Source organism: Echinops telfairi, unplaced genomic scaffold (assembly GCF_000313985.2).
Source record: "Echinops telfairi isolate 266 unplaced genomic scaffold, ASM31398v2 ScPeMD7_1713;HRSCAF=2227, whole genome shotgun sequence".
Lineage (NCBI taxonomy): Eukaryota > Metazoa > Chordata > Mammalia > Afrosoricida > Tenrecidae > Echinops > Echinops telfairi.
This window is the reverse complement of record NW_022105611.1, coordinates 21,046,494-21,072,207: the sequence shown is the minus strand read 5'-3', so window position 1 is coordinate 21,072,207 and position 25,714 is coordinate 21,046,494. Positions and strand designations below refer to the sequence as shown.

At 55.1% G+C, this 25,714-nt stretch overlaps 1 protein-coding gene across 2 annotated transcripts in view; it reads right to left on the bottom strand.

Annotated features, from left to right (window-relative positions):
* Positions 1-11,710: 11,710 nt before the first annotated feature.
* Positions 11,711-25,714, bottom strand: part of PDE2A (phosphodiesterase 2A) — a 101,892-nt gene continuing 87,888 nt past the window's right edge. For both annotated transcript variants that reach the window (XM_004708800.2, XM_045293113.1), the window contains 23 exons: positions 25,598-25,650; positions 25,345-25,419; positions 25,170-25,211; positions 24,309-24,377; positions 23,880-24,010; positions 22,198-22,309; positions 21,269-21,308; positions 21,063-21,126; positions 20,664-20,736; positions 20,337-20,514; positions 20,049-20,161; positions 18,812-18,889; positions 17,956-18,078; positions 16,895-16,965; positions 16,458-16,580; positions 16,033-16,120; positions 15,452-15,499; positions 14,499-14,573; positions 14,263-14,362; positions 13,937-14,049; positions 13,613-13,651; positions 13,366-13,472; positions 11,711-13,023 (listed from right to left, as the gene is read on the bottom strand). In XM_004708800.2, coding sequence (XP_004708857.1) covers positions 12,813-13,023; positions 13,366-13,472; positions 13,613-13,651; positions 13,937-14,049; positions 14,263-14,362; positions 14,499-14,573; positions 15,452-15,499; positions 16,033-16,120; positions 16,458-16,580; positions 16,895-16,965; positions 17,956-18,078; positions 18,812-18,889; positions 20,049-20,161; positions 20,337-20,514; positions 20,664-20,736; positions 21,063-21,126; positions 21,269-21,308; positions 22,198-22,309; positions 23,880-24,010; positions 24,309-24,377; positions 25,170-25,211; positions 25,345-25,419; positions 25,598-25,650 — 2,126 coding nt within the window. In that variant the 3' untranslated portion in view covers positions 11,711-12,812. The remainder of the gene's footprint in view (positions 13,024-13,365; positions 13,473-13,612; positions 13,652-13,936; positions 14,050-14,262; positions 14,363-14,498; positions 14,574-15,451; positions 15,500-16,032; positions 16,121-16,457; positions 16,581-16,894; positions 16,966-17,955; positions 18,079-18,811; positions 18,890-20,048; positions 20,162-20,336; positions 20,515-20,663; positions 20,737-21,062; positions 21,127-21,268; positions 21,309-22,197; positions 22,310-23,879; positions 24,011-24,308; positions 24,378-25,169; positions 25,212-25,344; positions 25,420-25,597; positions 25,651-25,714) is intronic.

The window sequence follows — 25,714 nt, the reverse complement described above, 5'->3', positions numbered from 1 at the left end:
AAAATACAAATCTGGGAGTCTGCACTTTGATCCAAGGGGGCCCTAGTGGCGCAGTGGTTAAGCACTTGGATGCTAACCTATAGGTCAGCGGTTCAAACTCACCTGCTGTTCCACACGAGAAAGATGTGGGGAGAACCGCGGAGGTAAGAAGTCACAGAGCACAGGAGGACATGGACATTCAGGCTTAGCGAGAAGTTTGAGCTGATAGGTCTTTAGGGAGGAATCCTCCAGTGGTGACATTTAAAATGGATTTGATAATGATATAAAGTAAATCCCATTGTTCTTCTCTGTTGTTTTTTCTGCGTTCTACTCACTGTAGATATTGTGTTGCAGTCCCAGACCTGCCTGCGTCCTGCCAGCCAGTTTGTTTTGATTGATGATCAGGGCTGGTCACAAAAGCATGATTCACTGTGAACATGATTTCCTCTGATGGGAGTCCTGATTGTTCGTCATGGAAATATGGTTTTATTGAACAAACTATTTTCTTCCGCTGAGTGAGGTAACTCTTGCAGGGCCATTGTCCCCTCAGAGCTATTCCTCAGGATATGCAGGCCAACCCTGGGACTCAGGAGATTCAATCATGTGGTTTGGAATAATAATAACTGACATTTCATATAAGTACTCAATGAATTTTTGCTGGGTTCCTACACTGTATTGAGCTCTGTGTCGGGTGTTGGGGATGGAGAAACAGAGCAGATTTGATCTTTCCTCTCAAGAAGCCCACATGGTATTGGAGGAGACAGGCAATCAGAAGCAATGGGGTCAAATCTTGGGGAGCCCTGTAGCAGTCAGCGTTCTTAGTGATGTACGTCAAAATCCACACAGGGGTACGGAGAAGGAGCAGAGACTAAAGCTTAGTGCTACACAGTTAGGGCACCAGAGCCAGGGACAATGCGGCCACCCAAAACGCCCAACCACTCCCTGGGGATTTTCCAATGGAAACATGAACACAATCACCTCGTCTCCTGTTGCTTAGCACCTACGCGAGGGACTGGATATCAGCAACTGCTCCCTGGGTGCCCGCAGGTCCCCCCGACACCGCCATCACAGCTGCTTACCATCAGCCTCTCAGCCTGTGCGGAGCAGCAGGCGGCATTGTGCACTTCCCCTCCACAGCCCACACTTACAGCCTGGAGGGCGGAGCTCCACCCATGGAAGACTGAGAAGTCCAAGAATTGGAATTCTTCTGTATGAGAGATTTGCCTATTCTCCCCCATTTATTTAACTTATTCGGTCCTTTATTTTTATCTGTATGGTGGTATAGACATCCACTTGATACTCAGAGTCAATGCTACCTGGTGTTCTCTTGCTCAAATTCTTCCCGCTTTGGCCATCAGGGGCCTTTGCGGTTAACACCCATGTCTGTCTGACAAATGCATCACTGTGGGGGTTTTAACCCTTCTTATTGTGGATTAAGTGAAGGCTTCCAGCACACATCATTGCTGGACATCCAACCTCACATACACACTTCCTTCCAATGCCTCCATTGCAACCCCCTCAATGTGCCGCACATGCCCCCCCACCCCCGCCCCCCCATCCTGCTGCCTCCTTGTCTCTGGTTTCCATTCTTCCTTCTTTCCTAACCGCTGGACTTTGTCCTTGGTGAGATGCGGCGTCTCGGACCTTAAGTGGTTGCTCATTCTATCCCCGGGATGGGTTCAGTTCTTTCCCTGAAGGTGGCTGAGGGTTGTAGCTCCCAGGGGTCCCACTGTCTCATTCTGACCAGGAAGCCGGGTCTCTGCTATGATGCTGAGTTTTAGTCCATATCTTCCTCCCCGTCCATCAAGGACATTCTAATGCAATCTTTTTCCGTGCACTCGGTGGTGGTAGCCGGACACCATCCAGTTCCTCTGGTCTCTGAGGAGTTCTGGAGACTGCTGCTGCACAGTGGTGGTGTGTTTTTGTCTATTTCTGGGGTGGGGAAAGTCTGGCCGGCAGGCATACAAGGCCCAAGAATTCAAGACTAGCTAACATCTCACCCCTCTCCTCAGAGAAGCTGCTCCAGTCAGCACATGAGAGGCGAATTAATTCAATGTTAGACTTACATGGCCCACGAGTGTTGTTATCAATATCTGAATGGCCCTTGGCAGAAAAAGATTCCCCTCTCCTGGTCTATTTGTTTGCTAATGTCTTTTTTTAATTGCCATATGTATAATTCACATATAATGCAATTCAATACTTTGATAATATTAAGAGTTCTGAAATCTTGTGAATGAGGGGGAGTGTGGAGTGGAGACCCAAAGCCATCTGTAGACAATTGGACATCCCCTTACAGAAGGGTCACAAGGAAGAGACGAGACAGTCAGGGTGCAGCATAGCACCGATGACACAGAGAACTTTCCTCTAGTTCTTGAATGCTTCCTCCCCGCCCCCACTATCATGTCCCCAATTCTACCTTACAAATCTGATCCCAAATCTACCTTACAGGGAATCCAGGACAGATAAACCCCTCAGGACCAATAATGAGATAGCAGTGCCAGGAGGGTAAGGGGAACACAGGGGTGTGAGGGGGAGAAAGGGGAAACTGAGCACAATAATTGACATATAACCCCTTCCCAGAGGGGTGGGCAACAAAAAAGTGGGTAAAGGCAGACATCGGTCAGTGTAATACATGACAAAATAATAATAATTTATAAATTATCAAGGATTCATGAGAGAGGGGGAATCATGAGAGAGGGGGAAATGAAAAGCTGATACCAAGGGCTCAAGTAGAAAGAAAATGTTTTGAGAATGAGCATGGCAGCAAATGTACAAATGTGTTTGACACAATGGATGGATGGATGGATTGTGATAAGAGTTATACAAGCCCCCAATAAAATAATTTTTTTAAAAAGGAGTAGTGCAATCATCACCAATCAGTTTTAGAAAGTTTTCTTCTTGCTCATACTCATTATTGTTAGGCCCTCACTAGCCGTGTTAGTCCGGGTGGACTAGGGAAACAAATCCAAAGACACTCATATGCGTATAAGAAAGATCTGTATATAAAAGATTAATTGTATATTAAGAAAACATTCCATCCCAGGCCAGATCAAGTCCAAAAGTCCGACATTAGGCAATATGTCTGATACCATAGCTATAAATTCCTCTTCTGACTCACGTAACACATGCAATGACACCAAATGCAGGAAGATCACAGGCCAGTGAGTGGAAAGTCTTGTGGATCCAGTGGCCGGGAAAGTACCACAGCACTGGTGTGGGTCTCCACCTGGCTCCTCCAGCTCCAGGGCTCTGGCTCCAGTAGCATAGCTCCATGTATCTTGTCAACAGGAATGTCTTGTAGGGGTGTGTCTGTATATGGCCTCCAGTGAGCTATTTATCTCCATAGCACCTCCAAATGAGGTCATCAAGCTGCAACCTGATTGACAGGTTAAACTCTACCCCTTCACTATTCATACTCTCAAATTGACACCAAATTATGTAACTACCACATCCCCCCAACCTCCCCTGCCATGTTTATAGGCACTGGTTCTATAGATGTACCTATCATGGATTTCATAAACAGAAGGGAAAAAAAACCAAAACAAAACTCCCAACAACAATAACAAAATAAAACAGAAAAAAACCTCACCTGAAAAGAAAGCATAAAATATTAAAAACTGGAGTAAATTAAAAATGGGTGAAAAAGGAAACCAAATAAAAAGGCACTGCATTTTAACATAACTTCAGCTGCCATAATCAGCTCTACAACGCTCTTTGCTGATAGAGAGGCTACTCGCTTCTCTGGACTATGGGCAGAGAGAGGCTTAATGCTCATGGGGACCCTGCAAACAGATTTCGGGTTTCCACTGTCATCCACAGCCTTCTGCAAACCAGTTGTTCAGAATTTAAGCTCTGATACCGTCCCCTCCTTTGGATTTTATTATTTGTCATCTTTGGATCAGCAGGCTGGTGTGCTTCTTCTGGGCTTAATTGATGCCTCACTTAGATGGCTGCTTGTTTTGAAACAAGCCTTTAAGATTCCAAGTGCTATTCTTTTCTGATAGTCGGGCACCATCTGGCTTCTTCACCACACTTTGCTACAGCACTTCCAGGGATCTCTCCATGAGGGTGAGTAGGGCCATGTCATAATGGAAAATAGAAGATAAAGAGAGCCCCAGGCAGAGAGGAAAAGAAGCCCCGTGGGAAGCACCGGGCCTGCAGGATGTCTGGAGGGTTGGGTTCAACAGCCTGGAATAAATTTACATCTTAAATCAGCGGGCACCAGGTACTTGGCTGATTTTAAACTCCAAAGTCGGCAAACCAATGACTCTCTCTGCTGAGCAGTGCATCCTTGTCCATACCCATGCAAGACTAGGGCATGGCCACAGCGCGCGCGCGGGTTCGTGATTGGACCTGAGGAATGAGGCCAGACCTGGGATTGGTCCATTCCTAACCCAGAGACGCAGACCTACATCCAATAAAAACCCCTAGACAAAGTTCATTCTGCGACAACTCCCGTGAGACTCCACCCTCCGTGTCAGGTGCTTTTCTTTCCTTCCTAAATAAAGGTGGCTTTCCGCTCGCTGTCTGTGGCCCGTGAGTCCTTTCTTCAGTTTGCGAGACCAAGAACCCCTGGACACATCAGAGAGGAGCAGCAATAAGAACTGTTCTTAGGAATCAGTTATCAGGCATCAAAGCACAAGACCTTGGGGGTGTGGCTGGGGATGCTGGCGGGAAATGGAGAGCTAATCACGATGAGAACAAGAATGAAGAGAATGTTATCCAGCTGATTGTGATGATGATGTACAGCACTTCCTGATGTGCTTGAACTATTGAATCGGATGATATGTGAATTAAACACCGATAAAACGGTTTTAAAAAGTGCAATCCCAAAGTCCGTATCTATGGTTTACCTATGCCCCTGATTCATTTTAGAAGCAGCATTATCACTCTATTGAAGAACATTATAAACCATCCCCATGGGGCATAAGGTAATTCTATTGATCGTATTGGGTATAGCCCATGGTATAGAGTTGAGAATTGCGTTTGATTTTTGAGCACTCCCATGCCTTTAGACACTACAAACTGCTTTAGGCTCATTTTGTGTATTATGAACAAGCACCGTTCCTAAATGTTATATAATATACATAAATCAGACCAGGCAAATTAGTCAAATGTTTGTCTTAGCATATAGTGCACCTTTCTGCGCATAAACCTCTTATGTTTGCAACTTGGGGACTGCCTTATGAAGCTGATCTTGCGACCACAATGGTGTCTCCATCTTGAATCCAGGCTCACATGAACTATTCTACCCTCATCCCTGCGCTGCTCTGTGAAGTCCCACTCCAATAGTGAGCCGCCTGCCTTCCACCCTCCTGTCCCTTTCCTTTCCTGTTCACTTCTGCTGTACATGAATCGCCGTGTCATACTCGTTAGCCTGGTCACACACGGGAAACATCTGTATCAGTGGGAGAAGAGCACGTATGTACTATCTCTTCTGCCATTTGTCTTCCACTTTGTTGACTTTGAAATGACTTGGGTCATCACTTGCCCCTCTCTGCCCCTCAGTGAGATTGTTTCCAATATGTGTGATAGCAGGCGGTGTTTGTGACATTCTGCATTCTGTCCTAGGGGCTCCGGAATGCGCATTTTTCAGTTGGCACACGTCAAGGTTCACACAGAGCAGCTTCACCTCGCTGAAAGAGTCCCCGTCCTCCAGCCGTTTCATGCTCCCTCGCATCTGGTGACCACTGATGTTTTTAAATTGTCTCTTTAACCTTGCCTTTTCTAGAATGTCCTATCACTGGAATCAGATAGTCTGTAACCTTTTCAAACTGGCTTCTTAGCAATATGCATTTAAGACTTATCTATGTATTTTCATGGCTTGAGAGCTCACTTATTTTCATGACAGTGTATTATCCCCTTGTCTAGACCAGGGGACGGCAAACTGGCTCAAGAGCCATACGCCACTCTTTGGGTATACACGTGTGACTCTGAAGTCAAATTGGAAAAAAAATTAAAGGGAATTATTTAGATCATGATGATTTCATTGGTCTGTAAAAATATGTTTATGACTCTCAAATAAAGTTTAAATTGTGGTGAGGGACAGATTTGCTTCTTCCATCTCAAAAGTTTGCTGACCCCTAGGTAGATGTGCATTGGCTGTTTCTTCATTCACCTGGTGGTCGCTTCCAGCTCAGGGCAAATACGAGTGAAACTGCCATAGGTATTGGTTGTATTGTTCTGGGGGTCAGGGGAGGGAAGAGGATCCTGTATTCAGTCTGAGACGAGACAAAAACAAGGACAAATCAGCTGGGTGAGGGAGCACGAGGTCATGATGGTGCCCAGGGATTCACCGTCGCTCAGCCGCTTGAGTCGGCCAAGGGAAGCTGTCCTAAAATCATGACAGTTCATCGGTTCATTGCAGTCACAGGTGGGGCTACAGCAGTGATACTTGCACTGTCGCAGATTAGAAAGGCTTACAGATGGGTTTAGGACCCTCTCGTACCCCAATGTCCACTAGGGGCATGGCCGGGCAAGTCAGTGGGGGAAGGAAGTTCACCCCTGGGATCTCGTCCGGAAGTGGGAGTAATCCAGGCTGAAACACAGTCTGCCTGAGGGCACCGCTCTTCCCACTGCCAGTCGATGCTCAGAAATGCAGCCTACCCCAAACCTAGTGCTCAGACTTTCAGCTCTAGCGCAGTAGGGACATAAGTTCGACAAAAGGCCTAGGCACTTCAGTTGCTGGATTGTATAGCCAAGCGATGCTTAGCTTGGTGAGAAGCTGCCCACTGTCTTCCAAAGTGGTTGTACCGTTTTTGCTTTCCAACCAGCAATGGATGCAGTTTTATTTTTTGTTTTCGTTTTCTCAGCCTTCTAACGGGGTGTAGGAGCCCCAGTGGCCTAGCGGTTGGTTATACATTGGGCTGCAATCCGCAGTTTTCAGAAACCACCAGCCACTCCTCGGGAGAAAGACAGGACTGTCTACTCCTGTGAATGGTTACAGGCTCGGAAACTCCCAGGGGAAGTTCTACACCGTGCTGTAGAGTCTCTCTGAGCCGCATCTACTCAATGACAGGAGTGAATGGGGGCTTAACTAAAAGGTCGGCCGTCTGAACCTGCTAGCTAGCTAAAGGTAGAAACTAGGGGTTGTCCCTCTACATGCTAAGGCCTCCCTCTCCCCTTTACAGGACGTTGGAAGCCAATAAAGGCTAGAGGGCATGCACCAATGCAGGCCTTTGAGACGGGAAACCAGTACACTTGGGAGGGCCCCAATCTAGGCCAGGTGGGCTTAATTCAGCCAATGGGGTCAACCAGTACTGTCGACCAGGCCTCCCATCTGAGGGCCGGGAAAGTCAGAATCGGGAGCCCACCCCCACCCACTCCTTGCCAGCTGCTCCTCGGCTGTGCTGCTGTCTCTGGCCTCAGGTCGCCACCTGCAGGTGTGAAGTGCCCCGAGGGCACCTGTGTCAAACCTGAAACTGTTATCCTTTATAAAACTCACTTGGATCACAAACCAGGCTTCCGTGTGAATTCTTTCTCGCAGGAAAATACGGACCGAGGACCCACCAGCTGGTCTTTAGGAGAAATATTGGACAGCAATCATGACCCTGGAAGCCCAAAACGGCAGTTCCACCTGTCCTGTGGGGTCACGGGAGCCAGCATCAGGCGACGGTAGTAAATGGGTTTGGTTTGCTTTTGCTGAACAGCAGTCCTTTATCAAGTAGTCTCCCACATTTATTTGCCGTAACTCTCCCAGCATTCCTGAGTTTACCTTTTGGGGGGACTTCCTCCCAAGAATGTTCTCTTCTCTTTTATTTGGCAAACTTTCTGGGGCATATTTCATCGCATATTTGCGATGGCGCAACCATTTCGCTGGAAAGAAATTCTCCCTGGTTTCTTCTCCCCACCCCATTTCCTCCCAGGTCCCAGTACTCACCTGGTGGCCTGGCGGCTAAGCCTTGGGCTGTGATCTGAATGTCCAGCAGTTCGAAGCCACAGCTGCTCCTCGAGAGAAAGGCGGGGTGGGGCGTCCTGCTCCCATGAAGAACTCACAGGGGCAGTTCTGCCCTGTTCTATAGGACCCTATCTTACAGGGTCACTGTGAGCCAGCAACACTGCCTTCAGGTCTCCCTAGACGCTGGCCTGAACGCGGCAGCTGCCCAGAGTCTGGCTCTAATAACCCCTCACTTCTTTGCAGCCTGCAGTAGTCAGGCAGGCTGTGAAAACAGCATTTCCCAGCAGCCTCTCTCAGCACATCCCTTCCCATTCTGTCACCTCATGCCCTCCTAACTCACACCCTCTCTTCACCCCCAGCCCCACCCCAGAGCACTGAGACCTTGGCCCGAGCCCCTGCCCCTTCCCCTCTCCTCCCAGACCTCCCATCCCGCCCTCCTGCTCATCAGCAATGCCTTCAGCTCCCATCTCAATCTGCCCCACACAGGGAAGACCCACCCCCACTGGGCCCAGCCTCCTCCAGGAAGCGTCCCCTAGCACTCTTGGGGCAGGCTCCCCCTGGGTCTGACTGCCCCACTTCATCAGCACACGACTAAGCCTCTCTAAGCTTAGAGAAGGGAGTGGGGGAGGCAGGAGTTCTGTCCCTATCTGATCACAAGACTGGTTCCCCGCTTCCCAGGATCCTTCTGTAGAGGGAGACCATTCAGTCATGGGGTATGGGGAGAACTCTGAGAAGTATGGACCCCAGTCCTGTTTAGGGAGAAGCTCAAGGAGCGGGAGGCCCCCATGTCCCATTTTCCCTATGGGGTATATGTGCAGGCACGTAGAGTGTGTCTCTGTGTGCATGTGTCTGTGTGAGACTGTGTGGATGGGAGTGAGACGAGCAACACACACACACGCAGGCATATAGAGTGTGTGAGTCTCTGTGTGCATGTGTCTGTGTGAGACTGTGGATGGGAGTGAGATGAGCAACACACACACACACACACACTTCTCTGACCTCAGAGAACATGCCAGCAAGTGTTGGGGCACCACCTGGTGGTCATGAATTATACTACAATTTATTGCCCCAGACTCCACCCTCTACCGCCCCCCGCCCACACACACACAGAGCTAGCTCCTTCCCTGGGGTGTCAATCCACTTGCTTGCCAACTCTACCCAACAAGGCAGTCCACCTGAGACCAAAGACAGAGACCCTGTCCTCTTGAGCAGGCATCCTCAAACTACAGCCCGCGGGCCACATGCTGCCCGCTGAGAACATTTATCCGGCCGCCAGGTGTCTTTGCCCCGTTTTGTTTTTTACTTCAAAATAAGATATGTGCAGCGTGCATAGGAATTTGTTCATAGTTTTTTTTTTAAACTCTAGTCCCGCCCTCCAACGGGTCTGAGGGGCAGTGAACTGTCCCCGTTTAAAGTTTGAGGACCCCTACTCTTGAGTCTCATGTTCCAGGGTCTGTCCTCCATACAGACTCAAGCAGGGCAGCTGACCTCTCTGTACCTCGGGTGAATTTGGTTACTGAACAAGAATAATAGTATCTTCTCTACGGAATCATTACAGGGCAGCTTGCATTGAATGTCAAAGGAAACCATTAGATCGGGAGAGCACGAGCCACTGGGGCCAGGCTGTATCTGGTCACCTCATGAGGACCGCTCAAAGGGGAGATCCTCCTCCTGCCCCTCCTCCCTTGCTTGGCAATCCTTGACATCCACCCTGCCCATCTCCCCAGGGAGCTCACCAACACCCCCACCCCATGCAGGTGAGGGTGATGGTGAGCCAACACCCAGCTGGATTTTTCACAATGTCCCGTGGACTCCACTCCTGGTCTACCCTTTTCCCCCATGTGTTAGTTATGTAATCTGGTGTTAATTTGCGATGATTAAGAGTGAAGGGGTGGAGTTTAGCCTGTCAATCAGGTCACAGCTTGATGACCTCATTTGGAGGCCCTACGGAGATAAATAGCTCATTGGAGGCCAGACACACTCTCTCTGCAACACATTCCTGTTGACAAGCCACATGGAGCTATGCTAATGCAGCCAGACCTCTGGAGCTGGAGGTACCACGTAGAGCCCCCTGCCAGCACTGAGATGCTTCCACTACCACTGGATCCACAAGACTTTACACCTACACCTACGGGCCTGTGATCTTCTTGCATTCAGTGCCATTGCATGTGTTGCTATAGACTAGTATAGGACATATGGGTTAATATCAGACTTATGGACTTGATCTGGACTGGGCTGGGATGTTTTCTTAATATACAAGTATTCTTTATATAAAGCTCTTATTTATACACACATATGAGTCTCCATGGATTTGTTTCTCTACCTGGGCTAACACACCCCAACTAATTGATCAAGGAGCCCTGGTTACATGATAGGCTGTGATCCTCAAGGTCTGAAGTTCAATCCCACCAGCCGGCTCCATGGGAGGCAGGTGGGGCTCTCTACTGCAGTGAACAGTTACAGTCTTGGAAACTCACAGGGGTAGTTCTATCCTGTCCTATAGGTTTGCCAGGAGTCAGCATTGAGTATCTCTTGAGTTCCAGTATCTCTTGAGTTCCTCCCTCGCCCAGCCCAGGTCAGGCAGCATCACCCCTGGAATGACCCTGCCCAGCCTGTCCACCTGCAGTCCCTGTCCCCTCTCCAGCACATCAGAGTCCCTCTCCTTGGGGGCTCCTTTCCCAGCTCCCACTGCCTGCAGAAGGAAGTCAGATGCCTCAGACGTGTCACCCCAATAGCCCCACACCTGCTCAGACAGTTGCTTCAGCACAGGGCCTTCCCCTGCAGGCTGCATGTCTGCGAAGGGCCGACTGGCCTGGCCACCGGGGCATTGTGCTGTGAGAGGACAGAGACCGACTGGGGGTGGGGCCCAAACGGGCTGAACCAGGACGGGGTCTGGAACTCTGTGCCCACTGGAGGATGATGGAGGCGCTGAGACCAATCAACCCAGAGGAGCAGATTTCTAACCAGGACAGGCTGTGAGGCCTGCCCAGCAGACATGCTCTGTGGCCCCAAAGGCAAGATCAGCACCCAGGGCTGGCCAGTGGAGGGGTGAGGGTGGGGGTGGTCACAGAGGACCCTATCTTCTTCCAGTCCTCTTGTCCTCCCTGCTCCCCAATAGGGTCTTCAGAGAAAGAGGGCCCCTTCCCATACCATCTTATACTGATCCAGAGGAGAGGGGCATGGTAAAATCAAATGGGGAGGGGGGCCTGGAGGCTGCCAGACACAGCACAGGCTCCTTATGCCCCTGTCTATCTGTCCATCCGGAGAGCAGGGGACTAACCCCACAGACACGCCAGGGCTGGATCAGACGTGGAGTCAGAAGCAGGGGTACCCCTTTGAAAGGACTTAAGAGAACCTGGGGTACAGGATTTCTGGGGGCACAGACAGGCATGCCTTCAGCTAAAAGGGGTTCCAAGGCCCAAGCCCCTGGGTGTGTGGCACTCCTGACCAAGGTCGGCCAGTAGTCCAAGGAACTGGGAGCCCCGGGAGCCCCCTCCAAGCAGCCTCCCTGATTGTTTCCGCCACTCAGTCCCCTCTTTCTAGTCGTCCACCTGTTATGACCTCTCCTGCTCCGTGCCCACACCTTATCACCTCCCCCCTCCCCCCAGCCCCACCATCTGGCACGGGGAGTCCCTCAGTAGGTCTATAAGCTCTCCCCGAAGAGGGGGTAGGCACTGGAGGCAAGGGCCCTAGTCTCCAGAGAGTTCCCACAGGTCTTTGCTCCCCTCAGTCCTGACACAGGTGAGTAACCAGGTGCATACAGGCGGACACACCACCAACACCACCACCACCACCACCATTCACAAAGTCTGCGCACAGCCCCGAGGGGCAGGGCCATAGAAAGAAATAGATTTATTCTCATGTACAAAGCGGTCAGCCCACAGGACCATAGACAACACAGAGTCCTAAAAAACGCAGCTCTCTAAAGGCAACTCAGAATAGGTAAGGCAGGTGGCCCCCTCCCCCCACCCCACAACACACACAGAACCCAACAAGGAAGAGAGAAGCCAGCGCCCGGCAGACCCCCAAGGCTGGCCCCGAGGGGCTACCGGAGCCCGGGCACAGGTGGTATGGCCTTGAGGAGGAGAGACACCTGCTGGGGCTCAGCCTGGCCCCTCTCTGGCTATAGGAGTCGCGGCGTTCAGGTCAAGTGGGCACAGTTCAGGGGGGCACGGAGGGACTCTCTGGGCCCAGGGAGGCAGGAACAGGCCAGGCCCTCACCTGGGCTGCCAGAGCTACAGACTTGGATCTAAAAGGACGCTTAGAGAATAGATTGTCTTCACCCCATTTTGACCAGAGAGGCAGAGGGGCTGGTCCAGGGTCACGCAGCCAGGAGGAAGCGCTGCGGAGAGACTCAAAGCTAGGCCTGCCCGTCTCCCAGCCTGCCCTCCTCCTCTGGCAGCTACCTCCCGGGTCCCACAGATCACCCCACCTGCGGCTCGTCCTCAGGGCCCCCTTGGACTGGATGGCAATTTCTAATCCCTCCACCACTGGGTGCTGCGGAGCACCGCCCTCTGCACACCCTTCCAATGAGGACCCAGGGGACCTGGGGAGTGCCCTGGGGAGAAGGGCACAAGCCCGTGGGGTGGGGATGGGGCACCGGAGGAAACGGCACAGGCTGCTTCAGAGAAGGAGTGGCGAGGGGAGGATGGAGTCGCCAAGGTGCTATCAGAGGGGCAGAGTGGGGCCAACTGCTCATTGGTGACCCCAGCGCCCTCGAGGGCCAAGTACAAAGTCTTAGGGAGGCTGAGAGCCTGACTGCCGTTCTACAGATGAGGAAGCTGAGGCTCGGGGAGGGCGGGACTTGTCCAGGGTCACGTGGGAAGTCCTAGTCTAGAGCCCAGGGCTCCTGGCTCTGGTCCCCAGTGCATCGGGCCAGGCCGATGGAGGGTGGGGGAAGGGGGAGGCCTGGGCAGGGAAGGGTCAAGGGAGGGGCTCATTCCGCCTCTGGGCTGCAACAGCCATTGACGGGGGCCCTGGAGCCGTCCAGCTCGGCGACCTCATACTCCTCGTCCAGGAAGTCCAGGGAGTTGTTGCTTGGGAGGCCGCGGATGGTGAACTTGTGGGACACCTTGGTCCAGTGCTCACGGTTAGAGGCCACACGCTCATACAGCTCTGCAGCCTTGGGGAACAGGTCCTGTAGCAGTCTGGCGGGGGTGGGGGGAGCGTGGCAGGGATAGATGATTCAGAGATCACAAGCTATGCAGGACAGCATGCAAGACTGGGCCGAGCCTCTGGATAGGATTTCCACCAGGCTGTGAGGCACGCAACGGCACCCTCAAGGAGAATTAAAAATGGCCCCTTCCCCACGGGTGACCAAGGGTGAAGAGAAGATCCCACTTTCACTTAGGGACAGAGCAGGAGACAGCTGGGCCAAGGCAAGGAGCGGGCCACCTAGACCTGGGCCCAGCCACGCCCATGGGACTGGCCTCTGCACTTGGCCCTGGCCCTCCCCACCTCTCCACTCAGGGGCCTGGCCGCCCACTCACTTGTAGATGGGCATTGCAATGTGCTCCATGAAGCTTATCTGCAGCTCCGGGATGTAGGCCTTCTCTCGGTCCATCATCTCCATCGGCCTGTTGCCCATGGCTTTCTCCTGAAGGCACAAGGTCGCCACCCTCAGGCATGGCCCTCTTATTGCTTGATCAGGAACCAGGGTCAGGCTAGCCCAGCTCCTTCCACCCCTGGGTCGAAACCTCGCCCAACCTAGACACCCTGAGGTCCCATCACACATACCAAGTCTCCCTGGGAGAAGAACTCTTTGTAGATCAGCTCCTGAAAGGCCAACACACTCATCACACCCCGGGAGTAGAATCCATCTACCAACCTCCTCTGACAGCCCATTCCCAAGAGGGCAGACAGAGACCCAGTGGTTCAGGGAGCTGAGCTGTGTCCCTCAGCCTGTCCTCCTCCCCACAGACTGGCAATAGGGTGGTCCCAGGGGGGGAGGGGTGCTAGGCCTCCCCCTCTGAGCCTTCCCTCGGGTGCCCTGACATGGCCTGGGGTTCATCTCACCGCTGCTGGCAGGGCGGGCATTGCCCGGGGAGAGGCCGCACTTACTGCGATCTTTCTTGTGGTCTTCCAGCCCTTGGTCTGGTCAGAGAGGTCACAGGAGGTCATCAGGAGGCAGAGGAGGAGGCTGTGGTGCTGTTTGTTGTTCCGGTCATAGCCCACTATTGAGAGGAGGGTGGGTTCCAGGGGGGCAAGGGCTCCAGGACCCACCCCCAAATGGTCTAGGAAACCCGGTGCCGTCAGCAGGAGCCCCGTGGACAGTGCCAGATCTGGGGGCGCGGGGCCTGCGGCCAAGGAGGGGATTGATGCTGCTGGCCGATGCCCCTGGAGACGTCCCTCCCCGGCCCTGAAGCCTGGGAGTCGCCGGCCAGCACCTTCAGCCATCTTCTGGAGGTCCTTGAAGATGCGCAGGTGGTGTGCCAGGTCCGTGGCCAGGATGATGTCCCGCATGAGGTCCAGCATGCGCTGATAGTCCTGGGGCGGGGAAGGCAGGGCCAGGGCATCATCATGGCTGGCCCTATCCACTTTCCGCCCCTCAGATCCTCCAGGATCCCCCACCCCCCCACCCTGGGCTCCCACCCTCTCATCCCCACCGCCCACCCCTCTTCACCTTCCGGGAGAAGTGGTCGAAGATGTTGCAGCCGTGGGTGTTGAGGATGGCGATGGCCTGTGCGAAGTGGTGTCTCTGGAGGGAGAGGGGCGACGGGGTTCCAGTGGGGAAGGGGGAACACGCCCCACAAGGGGACCCAGATGGGGAGGGACCAGGACCGGGCCCAGCACCAGTCCCCAAGGGAGGGGCTGGGCGAGCCACTCCCCTGTCTGAGTTCTGTCTCAAACATCTGGATGAAACCCTGACAGGTCAGCCTCCTCTGGCACCGCTGCCCCCTGGAGAAGCCGCCAAGATAAACTGTGAAATGCTCCCTTTGGGTCCCAGACATGAACTCCTGCGGCAAACATTTGTCTGCTGACAAGGAGGGACAGTGATGGGGAGAGGGCAAGGCCCCTGTCTGCTGACGCTAAAGGGCTGTCACTCGGAGGAGGAGCAGGCAGAGCCTGGGGCCCAGAGGGCAGAGCTGGACGCCACGGGCAGAGAGAGAAGAGTGCAGGAGGCAAAGGCAGCCCCTGGAGGGTGGGGTGGGAGGCAGGGTGGCCGAGGCCTGGGCAGGCCTGCTTCGAAGATTTGGCTCCTGTTCTGTGCCAAGCAGGGAACTCAGAGGCTGCTGGGGTCTCATCCCTGGCCCACAGAGTCCCCACCTGGGGCTGGCAGGCGCCAATCAAACAGTAGCAGGCAGAGCTGGGGGCAGAGGGCTATACGGGTACATTTCACAAGTCAGAGGGGAACAGGTCCTTTCTCCTCAAAGCGAAGCGGAGCTTGGGCAGAAGCTCCAGCCCCTTCACACCCGACCTCCTCCGAGGCAGCTCCAGACCCCAGTCAGACCTGCTCGGGGTGTAGCTGCAGTGCCCACAGCCCTTCTGTCGAGAGGCTTGGGGCAGGGGGAGCTGGGGCAGAGCACCCACTGGGAGGGGGTGACAGGGGCCCAGAGCCTGGGCAGACGGCCATACCTCCATGACAGAGCCCTCCGAGCTGTAGAGAGCAGCCAGCACAGATTTCTGGGGAAGTGCAGAACAACTCCGGTCACACCACACACCGCTGCTGCACCACACATCGCTGCCGCACCACACACCACTGCCACACCACACACCGCTGCCACATGGTGCCCAGACCTGGGCCCTGCCCTCCCTGCTTCTCTCTAGCAGCCCAGCCAATTACACTTGGCCACCCCAGGGGTGGGGGAGGGGGGACTCTCACAGCCGTGACCTTTTGGAAGCCAATCACTAGCCTTTTCTTCCTAGGCACCGGGAGGAGCTCAAACTACCAACTTTTAAATTCGTAGTTGGACGCTTAACCAATTGTGCCACCAGCCCGCCCCTCCCCCCCAGCTAGTGTCAGCCACCCTGTGCCCCCCACACCCCACACCCCAATCTCAGAGCCCAGGGGGAACCAGGGAAGACTGCCCTCCTGCATCTAAACTGGCTCCTGGCCTCCCCCAGCTCCCACCTCTCCTCAGGCAGGGAGGAGTGAGGCTCCCAGAGACACCCCACCTCCCCCAAGGGTGCCCATCTTGAGGAGCACAGGGTCTCACCGAGGCCACCTGGAAGGAGTTGTTGGTGCCCCTGTGGTCCAGGTCATGACACATGCACGAGACAAACAGGGCAAAGATCTCGATGTCCCTGGGGGAGAGGTGGTTGGGAAGAAAGAAGTGGACACCCAGCCCTTGCCTCATGACTCCCAAGGAGGAGGGGGCTCTGAGAGCTGCCCAGACACCCGGGTCCCCTTCGTAGAAGAAAGCAATGGATTTGGAGTCTAGCAGAACTGGGTACCACTGAGCTCCATCAGTCCCTGGCACTGTGACTGCACCCCATGGGGCTGTGCACCCTCACTTGGCTGTTACGGTGACAGGAGTGGGGCACCCAGCCGAGGCTTGGCCCAGAGAAGGTCCTTGCCAGTCCCAAGGAAGGAAGGGACCCCCAACAGCTCTCAGCAGGGCCTGCAGGTGCAGGCACTCACTCGAGGTAGTTTGTGAGCTCCAGGTTCTTGTAAAGAAGGTAGCAGAAGTGGGAGACGGAGAAGGCGTGCATCCAGTTGTGGTAGGGAGGGTCCCGGTAGCCCTTCTTCACCATCAAACAGAACCTGGGGAGAGGAGAGGCAGCGATGGAGGGGCTTCAGCCCTCCTCCAGGAAGGCCTCCAGGCCTGCCTTGCCCGTCCCCCAATCCTCTAGCCCCCCCACCCCGTTCCTTTTTTCATACTCTCCACCACCACCCGCCCGCCCCCGAGGTCATGGAGTCTGGGAATTGCCTCTGATCCACAGCCTTCCCCACCCCCACAGGGCTGGGGCTCCCCAGATGGGGACCCCACCCCAGAGCCTTTGGAGCAATGAACAGGAGAGCCAAGGTTGGGGGCGGGGGCTGTCTGCACAGAGAGGGGGCAAGGGTGAGGCACACACCTGGCCAGTGTGGGGCAGTCGATTTTGTAGCTATTGATGAAATTCATGTCCTGCAGCATGCTCAGAATAGCCTGGAAAGGAGGAAGAGGGGTCAGCAGTGGGGTCAATGGCTCCCTCAGTGCTACTTGCGATGGCGACAGAGCCCAAAACATACCTTGGTGTCACTGAAATGGACATGGAAAATGGTTCAATTTGCAAAGGGTGTTTCTCCTATTTTTACCGCAATAAAACTGATTTTAATGAACAACTATCATTTCTGGAGCTTTGGGTTATAGAAGAGATCTTTGAATTTCACACCTGAATTACTGAATCGAAAACCATGAGGGAGGCTGGGGGGAGGCATGACATGAATGTGTCCCTGGTGATTCCTCTTGCATGAAAAATGTGAGACTCCGATTATAATTAGATGGTCAGTGTTATATTTTTTAAAAGATGGGGCCCCTGCCCCAGTCCTCTATGAACCGTCCCCCACCTCCCACCCACACATACAATTTCAGAGTCTTAGAGACTCTCAGAGACCAAACCAAACCTACTACATCGATTCCAACTCACAGTGACCCTCCAGGACTGCCCCATGGGCTGGGCTTTCCGAGGCTGTACATTTTACGGAAGCAGACCGCTTCGTCTTTTTCCCACAGAGTGACTGGTGGGTTCGAACCACAGACCTTTTGGCTAGCAGTCCAGTGCTTAATCAACTGTGCCACCAGGGATCCTTAGAGTAAAACTAGAGAGCCATAAAATACCAGAGCTCAGCATTCTCTGACCTGTGAACTTTCAGATATATGTGGTGTGAGACCCAAGAACATTTGGGATCCAACACACTTGGAAAACGAGGGGGAAAGCACAAGCCCCCTGGACATGGACTTGGGCACAAGCAGCCCTCGGGGACTGGCTGGTTCAGCTCTAGCGCCCCCAGCCCCGGGCTTGGCAAACTCTAAGCCTCCTTCCCAGAGTGTTCCCGGAGGGCTCAAAGTGGCCGGGAAGGAAGTTCTCCGGCACAGCTGACACCTCTGGCTGCACACCCTTCCCCTTCCTGGCCAAGCACGGGGAGGCTGGCTCACCATGGACGTGTCATCCTCGGGCAGGGAGCGAGGGGTATAGGTGAAGCTGGCGAAGCTGCAGTCTATGGCAGCCACAGGCTGGATCCCGTTGTAGAGCAGTTTGGTGTATTCGTCGTCTGAGACCTAGCAGGCCCAACAGAGGGGCATCAGACACTCGCCTCCACCCGCCCAGTGGCTCGCCCCCCACTACCCACTGCGTTACTCAGAACCCACCACAGTCAAGTCGCCCATGCCCCCGCTTGTCACTGGCCAGACCTGTTGCCCCCGCTCACCCTCACAGCCCTGCAGCCACTCCGCCTCCCGGCCTGTGGTCGTTCCTATCTGAACAGTCTGGCCTCCTCCATAACGAGGGCACACCCATTTGTGACACCCCCAAGCCAGGGCAGTCTTTCCCAAACACTGCTTTTGGGGGGAAGCAGGATGGAGGGGAGGCGCTGTCCCTCAGTCCTTCGGACGGACTCCGGTTTGGACATGAGTGAGAGCTCAGGTCCACAGGGACCACGGTGAGCATGCTGCACGCTTTCTGAACTAAAACCTGGGGCAAGTTTTCTGAGCCAGGGGCTGGGGGTGGCATGGGATAACGATTGTGTCTGAGGGCAGCGATGGGTAAGGGCCCAGGGGGTGCTTCCCAAGACAGAAACTGCTCCCTGGAAGTGGGGAAACCTGGCTGAACCAATGACCTTGGGCTGGGCCTTGATGCCCTCTCTCCACCCTTGGAAGAGGAGTGGAGTAGGGAAGGAGAGCAGGAGGCCAGGCCTGGCCCTGGGTCTCTCTCCGAGTCTCTGGGGGTGGGGTGGGGCTGGGGGAGGCAGGGAAAGTATGCAGAGCGACAGGTGGCCCTGGGGCCCAACCTCACCTTCATGTGGTACATCATCATCTCGTTAGCCAGGTGGCTGCGGTACTGGGCCTCGTTGACTTTTTTGTACAGGAGGGACTGAGGTGGGAGGGGGTAGAGGAAAAGTGGAGGCTCAAGCAAAGCAGTTGTGAAATCTCAGAAGGGCACAAAACTGGTCAAAGGCGTCGGATAGAATTCCCCTTCCTCTTCCGCTCTGATGTGTCTCATCCTTGGAGCTCCAGCTCAGAGGGGAGGGGGACCCAGCCCCCCACCCCACTTCACCCGAGCCGCCCTCCCCTTCCCTGGTGCAGGCAGGCTCTCTTAGCATTTTCTCTGGCACCTATCACCCAGGCCTCCTTCCTTCTTGCTCTGGGCTTCATGGTGGAGGCCCTGGGCAAGGGAAGAAGAGGAAGGAGGGGGCACAGGGTGGCAGGGGGAAGGGAAGGGGTGGGCGTGCTAGAAACTGGATACCCAGGTCAGAGGTGCAGGCAGGTCTGAGTGCCAAGGTCTGCAAAAAAGAAGCTGGGTAGGTGTTTGGGTGAAGGTTGCTCCCACAGAAAACCCAGCTGCCACTGAGCTCCCCGCTGCCTGCTCCCTGCGCCAGAGGGAGCGGTGCTCCGCAGGGCTCCCAGCAACTGGCTTCTCAGAAGTGGATAGCCAGATCTTTCTTCCTGGGTCCTTCTAGGTAAGCCCTCAGCCTTTCTGTTAATAGCCAAGCGTGTCACCTGCCTGCCCCTCCAGGGTCTCTGCTCACTGAGAAGGGGGCAGGGGCAGACCGCTGGCTTTCCAAAAGCATTCCTTCCTTCCCTTTCTCTGACTCTCAGGATCCTGGGAAGTAAAACTCACTGCCATCAAGTTCATCTAGGCTGACTCACAGCAACAGGACAGGGCAGAGTGGAACTGCTACCCTGGGTTCCCAAAGTTGTACATTTTTTACTGATACAGATGGCCTCACCGGTCTCCCCCCACCAGGGGCTGATAGGCTTGAACTGCTGACCTTGCGGCAAACAGCCCAACACTTAGCCCAATACGCCATCAGGGCACCTTAGGGCAGAAAATAGTATCCCAAATGCACAGATGGAAAACTGAGGCGGGAGGTGGCCAGCGCCCACTGCAGGTTGCAGAGCAAGCCCGCGTCAGGGCTCTGCGTTGCAGGCCCGGACTAAAGCCACCTGGGAATGGTACCAGGAGAGTCAGGGCGGGAGAGGAAGGGAGGGCCCCGCGCGGGCCCGCCCCCCGCCCCGGGGTACAGGCTCACGTGGGCGATGCTGATGCCGCAGTAGATGGAGAAGGCCGTGGCCAGGTCCTCGTCGAACTTGCTGAACCACGGGCCATTGATCTTGTTCACCAGCTCGGCCACGCCAATGACCTCTGGGGAGGGAAAGGGGCTGGGACCGGCTGGTGGAGGGGCGACAGTGTAAACTCCCACCTAGCTTCTTCCTGCTGCCGGCGATGGGGAAGGCTCCGCCCATCCTGCTCAGACCCCGCCCCTGCCTGGCCCCGCCCCGCCCCCGCCCTGGCCGTGCCACCGCGAGCCCACCCGCACCCTGGTTCTCGTTCTTGATGGGGAAGCACAGAATGTTGCGCGTGCGGAAGCCGGTGCTGTCGTCCACGCCGCGGTAGAAAAGCGGGTGCGCATAGGCGTCCGGGATGTTTAGGATCTGCCCAGTGGTCGCCACGTGGCCCGCGATGCCCTGATCGGCCGGGATGCGGATTTCGTAGCTCTGTCGGGACAGGGATCCAGTGGGGAAGAAGAAGTTAGAGGCCCGGCCCGGGCGCCATCAAACCTCAGGTCTGCGCCCCAGAGGCTCCCGCGGGCTCTCTGCCCCCAGGACGGCGATCCCACACCCCTGCTGCGAGGCCCCCACCTCACCTCATCATCCACCACGCCCCCATCGAACACCTTGGCCACCAGTTCGTTCTGATCCAGCAGGAACACGGAGCAGCTGTGGGGAGAGGGTGCTGTCCACCGGGCCCTGACACCCCCTCTGTCCGCTCCGCCCTCCCCCTCCTCCTCCCCTCTTCAGCGACTTGATTTCTGAGGCCTCCTCTGGACTTCATTCAAATGACGCTATTGTTGTCGTTGAAAGCCTACTACGTGGCGGGCACTGTGTTAGAAGCTGTGCGTCCTACCTAGCCAGCAAGGCCAGCCTGATCCCACAGTCCACAAGGACAGGAGGGACCACCGAAAAAGCGGACAGGCCCCATAAGAAGGGGGGCGGGAGGAGAGAGGGCTGGTGCAGCTGGCGCCCAGCCTGGGGCAGTCACTCACATCTCGGAATTGCTGAGGTTTCTGGCCTCGGTGATGATCTCCTGGAGCAGGACAGAGACGTCATCTGGGGGGAGTGCGCAGTGCAGGACGGTGGTGAGATCAGGCCGGCTGGGGAGCCCAGGACAAGCCCACCAACATCTCTACTACCCAGAAGGCCAGCCCCGCCCCCATCCCACAGCCAGGCATGGAGAGAGCAGTGCACTCACCCAGGTGAGTGAAGAGGTTCTTTGCCACCTGCAGAAGAGCCTGGGGTGGAGGAAATGGGGGTCACCGTGGGTGGCAGAGGTCTCCTCCACAGACCCCAATGCCCCCACCCCACCCCCAGGGCCTCCTTACTCCTCCCCTAGAACTACCATGACAGGCGGGGAAACCAGCAATATCTACTTTGATTGTGTAACTACTGAGGGACTGGGGAGAAGAGCCCCAAGGAGGGCAGGTGTTGTTGCTGGGTGCCCCCTGACTTGACCGTTCGACTCAGAGCGAGCCTGAGGCCAGAACAACTGAAGGAAGCGGAGCCTGCACCAGCTGCCAAACGCTGTGATATTGGAGCCCGTTGTTGCAGCCACTGTATCAATCCATCTCCTTCAGGGGTTTTGTTTGTTTGTTTGTTTGTTTGTTTGTTTGTTTAGCTGTTCTTCTACGTTATCAACCATGATGTCCTTCTCCAAGGACTAGTCTCTTCTGATCACATGTCCAAACTATGCCAGCCATATGGGAAGTCTTGCCATCCTCGCTTCCAAGACAGGTTTGCTTGTTCTTCTGGTAGTCCGCAGCACTTCCAAAATTCCACATCAGCACCATAATTCAAATGCATCCCTTCTTCTTCGGTCCAATCAGGGTAGGAGGAAGGCAGGCAGGTAGGAATTGCCCAACCTGCGCCTCTCAGGTGCATTCACATCAGGCGTTCACCACCCATATGTTGCTGTAGTACACATATCGGACACTAGAGGGTAGTCCTCAACAGTGCCGGTTGCCAATGTAAACCCACTCCGGCCTCCTGGGCACAAACTTGGCGCCTTGCTGTAGGTCTGGGCTGCCATCTGCCCCAAGGACATAGACTTTTCCCTTGTAGATGGCTCTGAGGCAGAGCACTGGGCAAGTTGTTCCCAAGACAGGCATGGGGCTGGACACCCACCTGGCACTCACGCTTGAGTTTCTGCTCTTTCTGGAAGGCCAAGGTGCTGATGAGCACGGTGCTGGTGTAGCGGAAGCAGTGCTCCACCACATGCTCATCGTGGTCCGTGAACCTGGGGAGGCAGGGGTGGGGGGGGTGGACATCACAAAAGAGGAACGAAATCTTCCTTTCCGCATTACTTACCCCCATTCCTGCAGGAAGCGGCTTGGAAACCACCCGCTCATATAACCCTCTCCGCTGGGGCTGTCCCATGCACTGCTGGCTTGGCCCTGCTTCCCTCTCAAACTGTGGGTTCTCTGAGGGGAGGGTCTTCTTCTATACCCTCTCAGGACACAAGGTTTCCCCTCCTCAAGCTACTGCTTATTGAAGTCATAGCCAGGTCTCTGTCCTCTGCCTTGTGATTCACCCAGACCAAGGCTGGAACCCTCCCTCGGAATGGAGACTTATTCCGGTCAGAACTGGGAGGGGACCCTCCAGTCTCAGAGAAGAGTGATGGCACTGCCCAGTGGTTAGGGTCTGGCCTGGTCTAATCACAGGCTTGGCCCAGTCTAATCACAGGCCTGGCCTGGCTCTTGTCACTTGCTCCATGCTCTCTAGACTTTGCTGGCCGGTTTGGATTCCTCCACGAATCCCAAGGAGGCGGTAAGGAGGGCAAGGCCCACCCACACCCAGAGGGAGCTCTTGCTGACAAGGATCAGGCCCCAACCCTGCTACTATCATTCAATCCTGCCACCAAATGACTGGATGGACCAACTAAGTGGAACTTGGACTTGAGATGTGGGTCGGGCTCTCTAGGGGGTGTCTGTGGAGGTGGAAAAACTACTTCAGCCATCTGAACCCTATGACCCTGGTCCCCTTTCCATTCTTTGCTGGACTCAATCTGCCTCACTGCCCAGTCATGCTGATGGTCTGGTTGCTCAGGTCTGGAACCCAATCCTCCACATGCTGTGCTTGGCTGCTCTCCAAGTTTAGTGGCCATGGGGCACTCTTGTCCTGAGCCTGCAGCCAAGTCAGACCAGGCTGATGCTCCCGAGACTCATTCTCGCTGAGTACATTCTCAGCACGATGGTCCAGGCTGCTACAACTGGCCCATGAGGTGGTGGCGGGGCATGAAATCTATTCATGGTATTGCTGACCCCACATAGGACCTCAGTTCTTAAAACCGGCTTCCTAAGCCGCCTGGTCTGTTTCCTTGGGTGCTATGCCCTGCATGATTCCTAGACTGGTCCCAGAGGCCCCCTCTAGCCCTTGTCCACTCTGTTGATGATTCTCTGTGGGAGAGCTCATCCTCCCCCTCCAGCAGGCAGTTCCCAGAAGGAATGTCCAAAGGAGGTGGCCAGCTTCAGGGAGATGTACGCTTCAGGAAGTGAAGTGAGAGAAGGGCGGCTCAGTTTGGGGTCCCACATGATTAAGTATGCTGCAGTGGGTGAGGGAGAGCTGATGGTGACCTGCGCTTCAACCAGCCACAGCTACAAGGGCCAGCAACTCCCGCAACCCCACAGTCTCTTGCTCTGAAAAACAATTCAGCCCTGTCTTCCCCCTGCAGCTTCCCTTCTCCGGATCCACGAATCCCACCCCCACCCCGCTGCCTGACTGGCGTGGTAGACCCTACTAAGCTCCATCCTCATACCAGCACCCTAGCACAGCCCTGCTGAGCCTCTCAGCTGCCTGCTAAGACTTACGAGTCTCCTCCAAGTTTGTTGAAGGCGCAAGACAGAGCCACCACCTGGTCGGTGGCCCGGCTGATGACAGGGACGCACAACATAGCCTGCAGCTCACAGCCCAGCACGCTTTGCAGCTGTTGCACATCCTCCTGCAGAGAAGAGGGAAAACGGAGTCCAGTTGGGACAGAGGAGGAAGGCGGGGAGGGGGAGAATGGGGGTGGAATGGTATGTTCCCTCCTTCATCGCTCCACCACCACCTTCTGCAACAGGGAGTTCATGGAGTTTGGAGAGGCTCATGCAAGGGGTTCAAGTGCTATGGCAGGAGGATAGTATAGGAGAAGTCCTGGGGTCTTGTCTCATGGCTGGGCTGCTCTGTCCCAGAGACCCTGCCTCTGGGGGGCTGGGTCGTGGGCCCCCCTCCCCCAGTTCAGTCAGGCTGTGGCTCACAGAGGTGAGGTCCTTCAGCTGGATGGACTTCTTGTCTTCCACCACCTGGCCCAGGCGTCCGGTTGTCAGCTGGGAAAGAGGATGGAGGCTGCATCAAGGTACACTGAGGGGATCCCAGCCTGCCCCCCACCCCCAACGAGTCCCAGAGCTTCAACAATCCCTTCAGTCATGAGATAAAGGTCCAGAGAGAGGGAGGGAGACGCTGCTCTTGACCAGAATCTCTCATAGAAGAACTCTGGCGAATTCCCCAGCCTGGACAAGCTGACACCAAGGATCCCCACTGATTTGAACAGATTCTAAGAAACCCAAATCCTGGAAGATTCCACCAGAAGTCAACTGGTCCCCGAGTAAGCATAACGGTCGGACACCTTTCTATAGCTCCTGGACAAATTCTCCTAGCAGATTCTGGTGGCTCTCTAGATTGTTTATAAATCTATCCCCAAATCCAGATAAACCCCATCAGGTTTCAAGAGAGTTCATGGGACCCCATCTCCTCGAGGTGCCCCCAGCGTGCCTGCTGTTACTCTTACGTGTCACAGGGTGGCAGGGAGCAATGGAACTGTCTCCAGACCGCCCATGCACCGAGGGGTTAGATGGCTGTGACCCATAGCGTTTCATTTAGCTGATTTGGGAGTGGTCCCATTGTCAAGCCTTTCTTCCTGGTCTGTGGTCTTCATCAGAAGCCCCCACCCCACCCCCCGAAACTTGTTCAGCCTCCACTGGCAGAGGGGTAGGGCGTGTCAGACCATGGACTAGGAATCAAGTTTGCTCCCCCCCAAAGGAAGCGAGAATCACACTCTGGGGCCCACTCCAAGAACACCTGCCACCCCTACCCCAGGGGGATGTGACCCCCAGGCTCACCGGAAAGCTGATCTCCTCCTCCAGCACTTTATCTCCGATGACCTGAGGATCCGAGGGGCGGAGGGCAGGGCTCCAGTTAAAGGAAGGCCAGCCAGGATGTACCCCTCAGAGATCTCAGTGCCCCGACCCCCTGCCCCGCGGACAGGCACGGGGACGGGGAGGAGGAGGGGCTCACCTTGCAGGAAAGCTGGAGGTTGTCCTCAGACACCAGCAAGAGGCAGCACCGCGAGGCCTGGGTCTCCTGCTGCAGCTGAGAAGGAGGAGCCGAGGGAAGAGCTGAGCACTTAGCGGGGCCGCTGTCACTCCCCACCTGCCGCCCCCTCGGAGCCCCTTGGGACAGGTGCAAAGGGGGGGAAGCGGCGGGGCTTTGGAACGTGGGAATCTGAGGGGAGGTTGGCGTGTCCCTGGAGAGGAGCCCAGGGACTCACATAGTGGAGAACTTTGAGTTGCAAGGAGGAGGCGTCCAGGTCGTAGAGTTCCCCTGCGAGGGAGGGCCGGAGCGAGTCGGACGGCGGGCCCCACCCTCCTGCCCCCTCCAGCCCGCA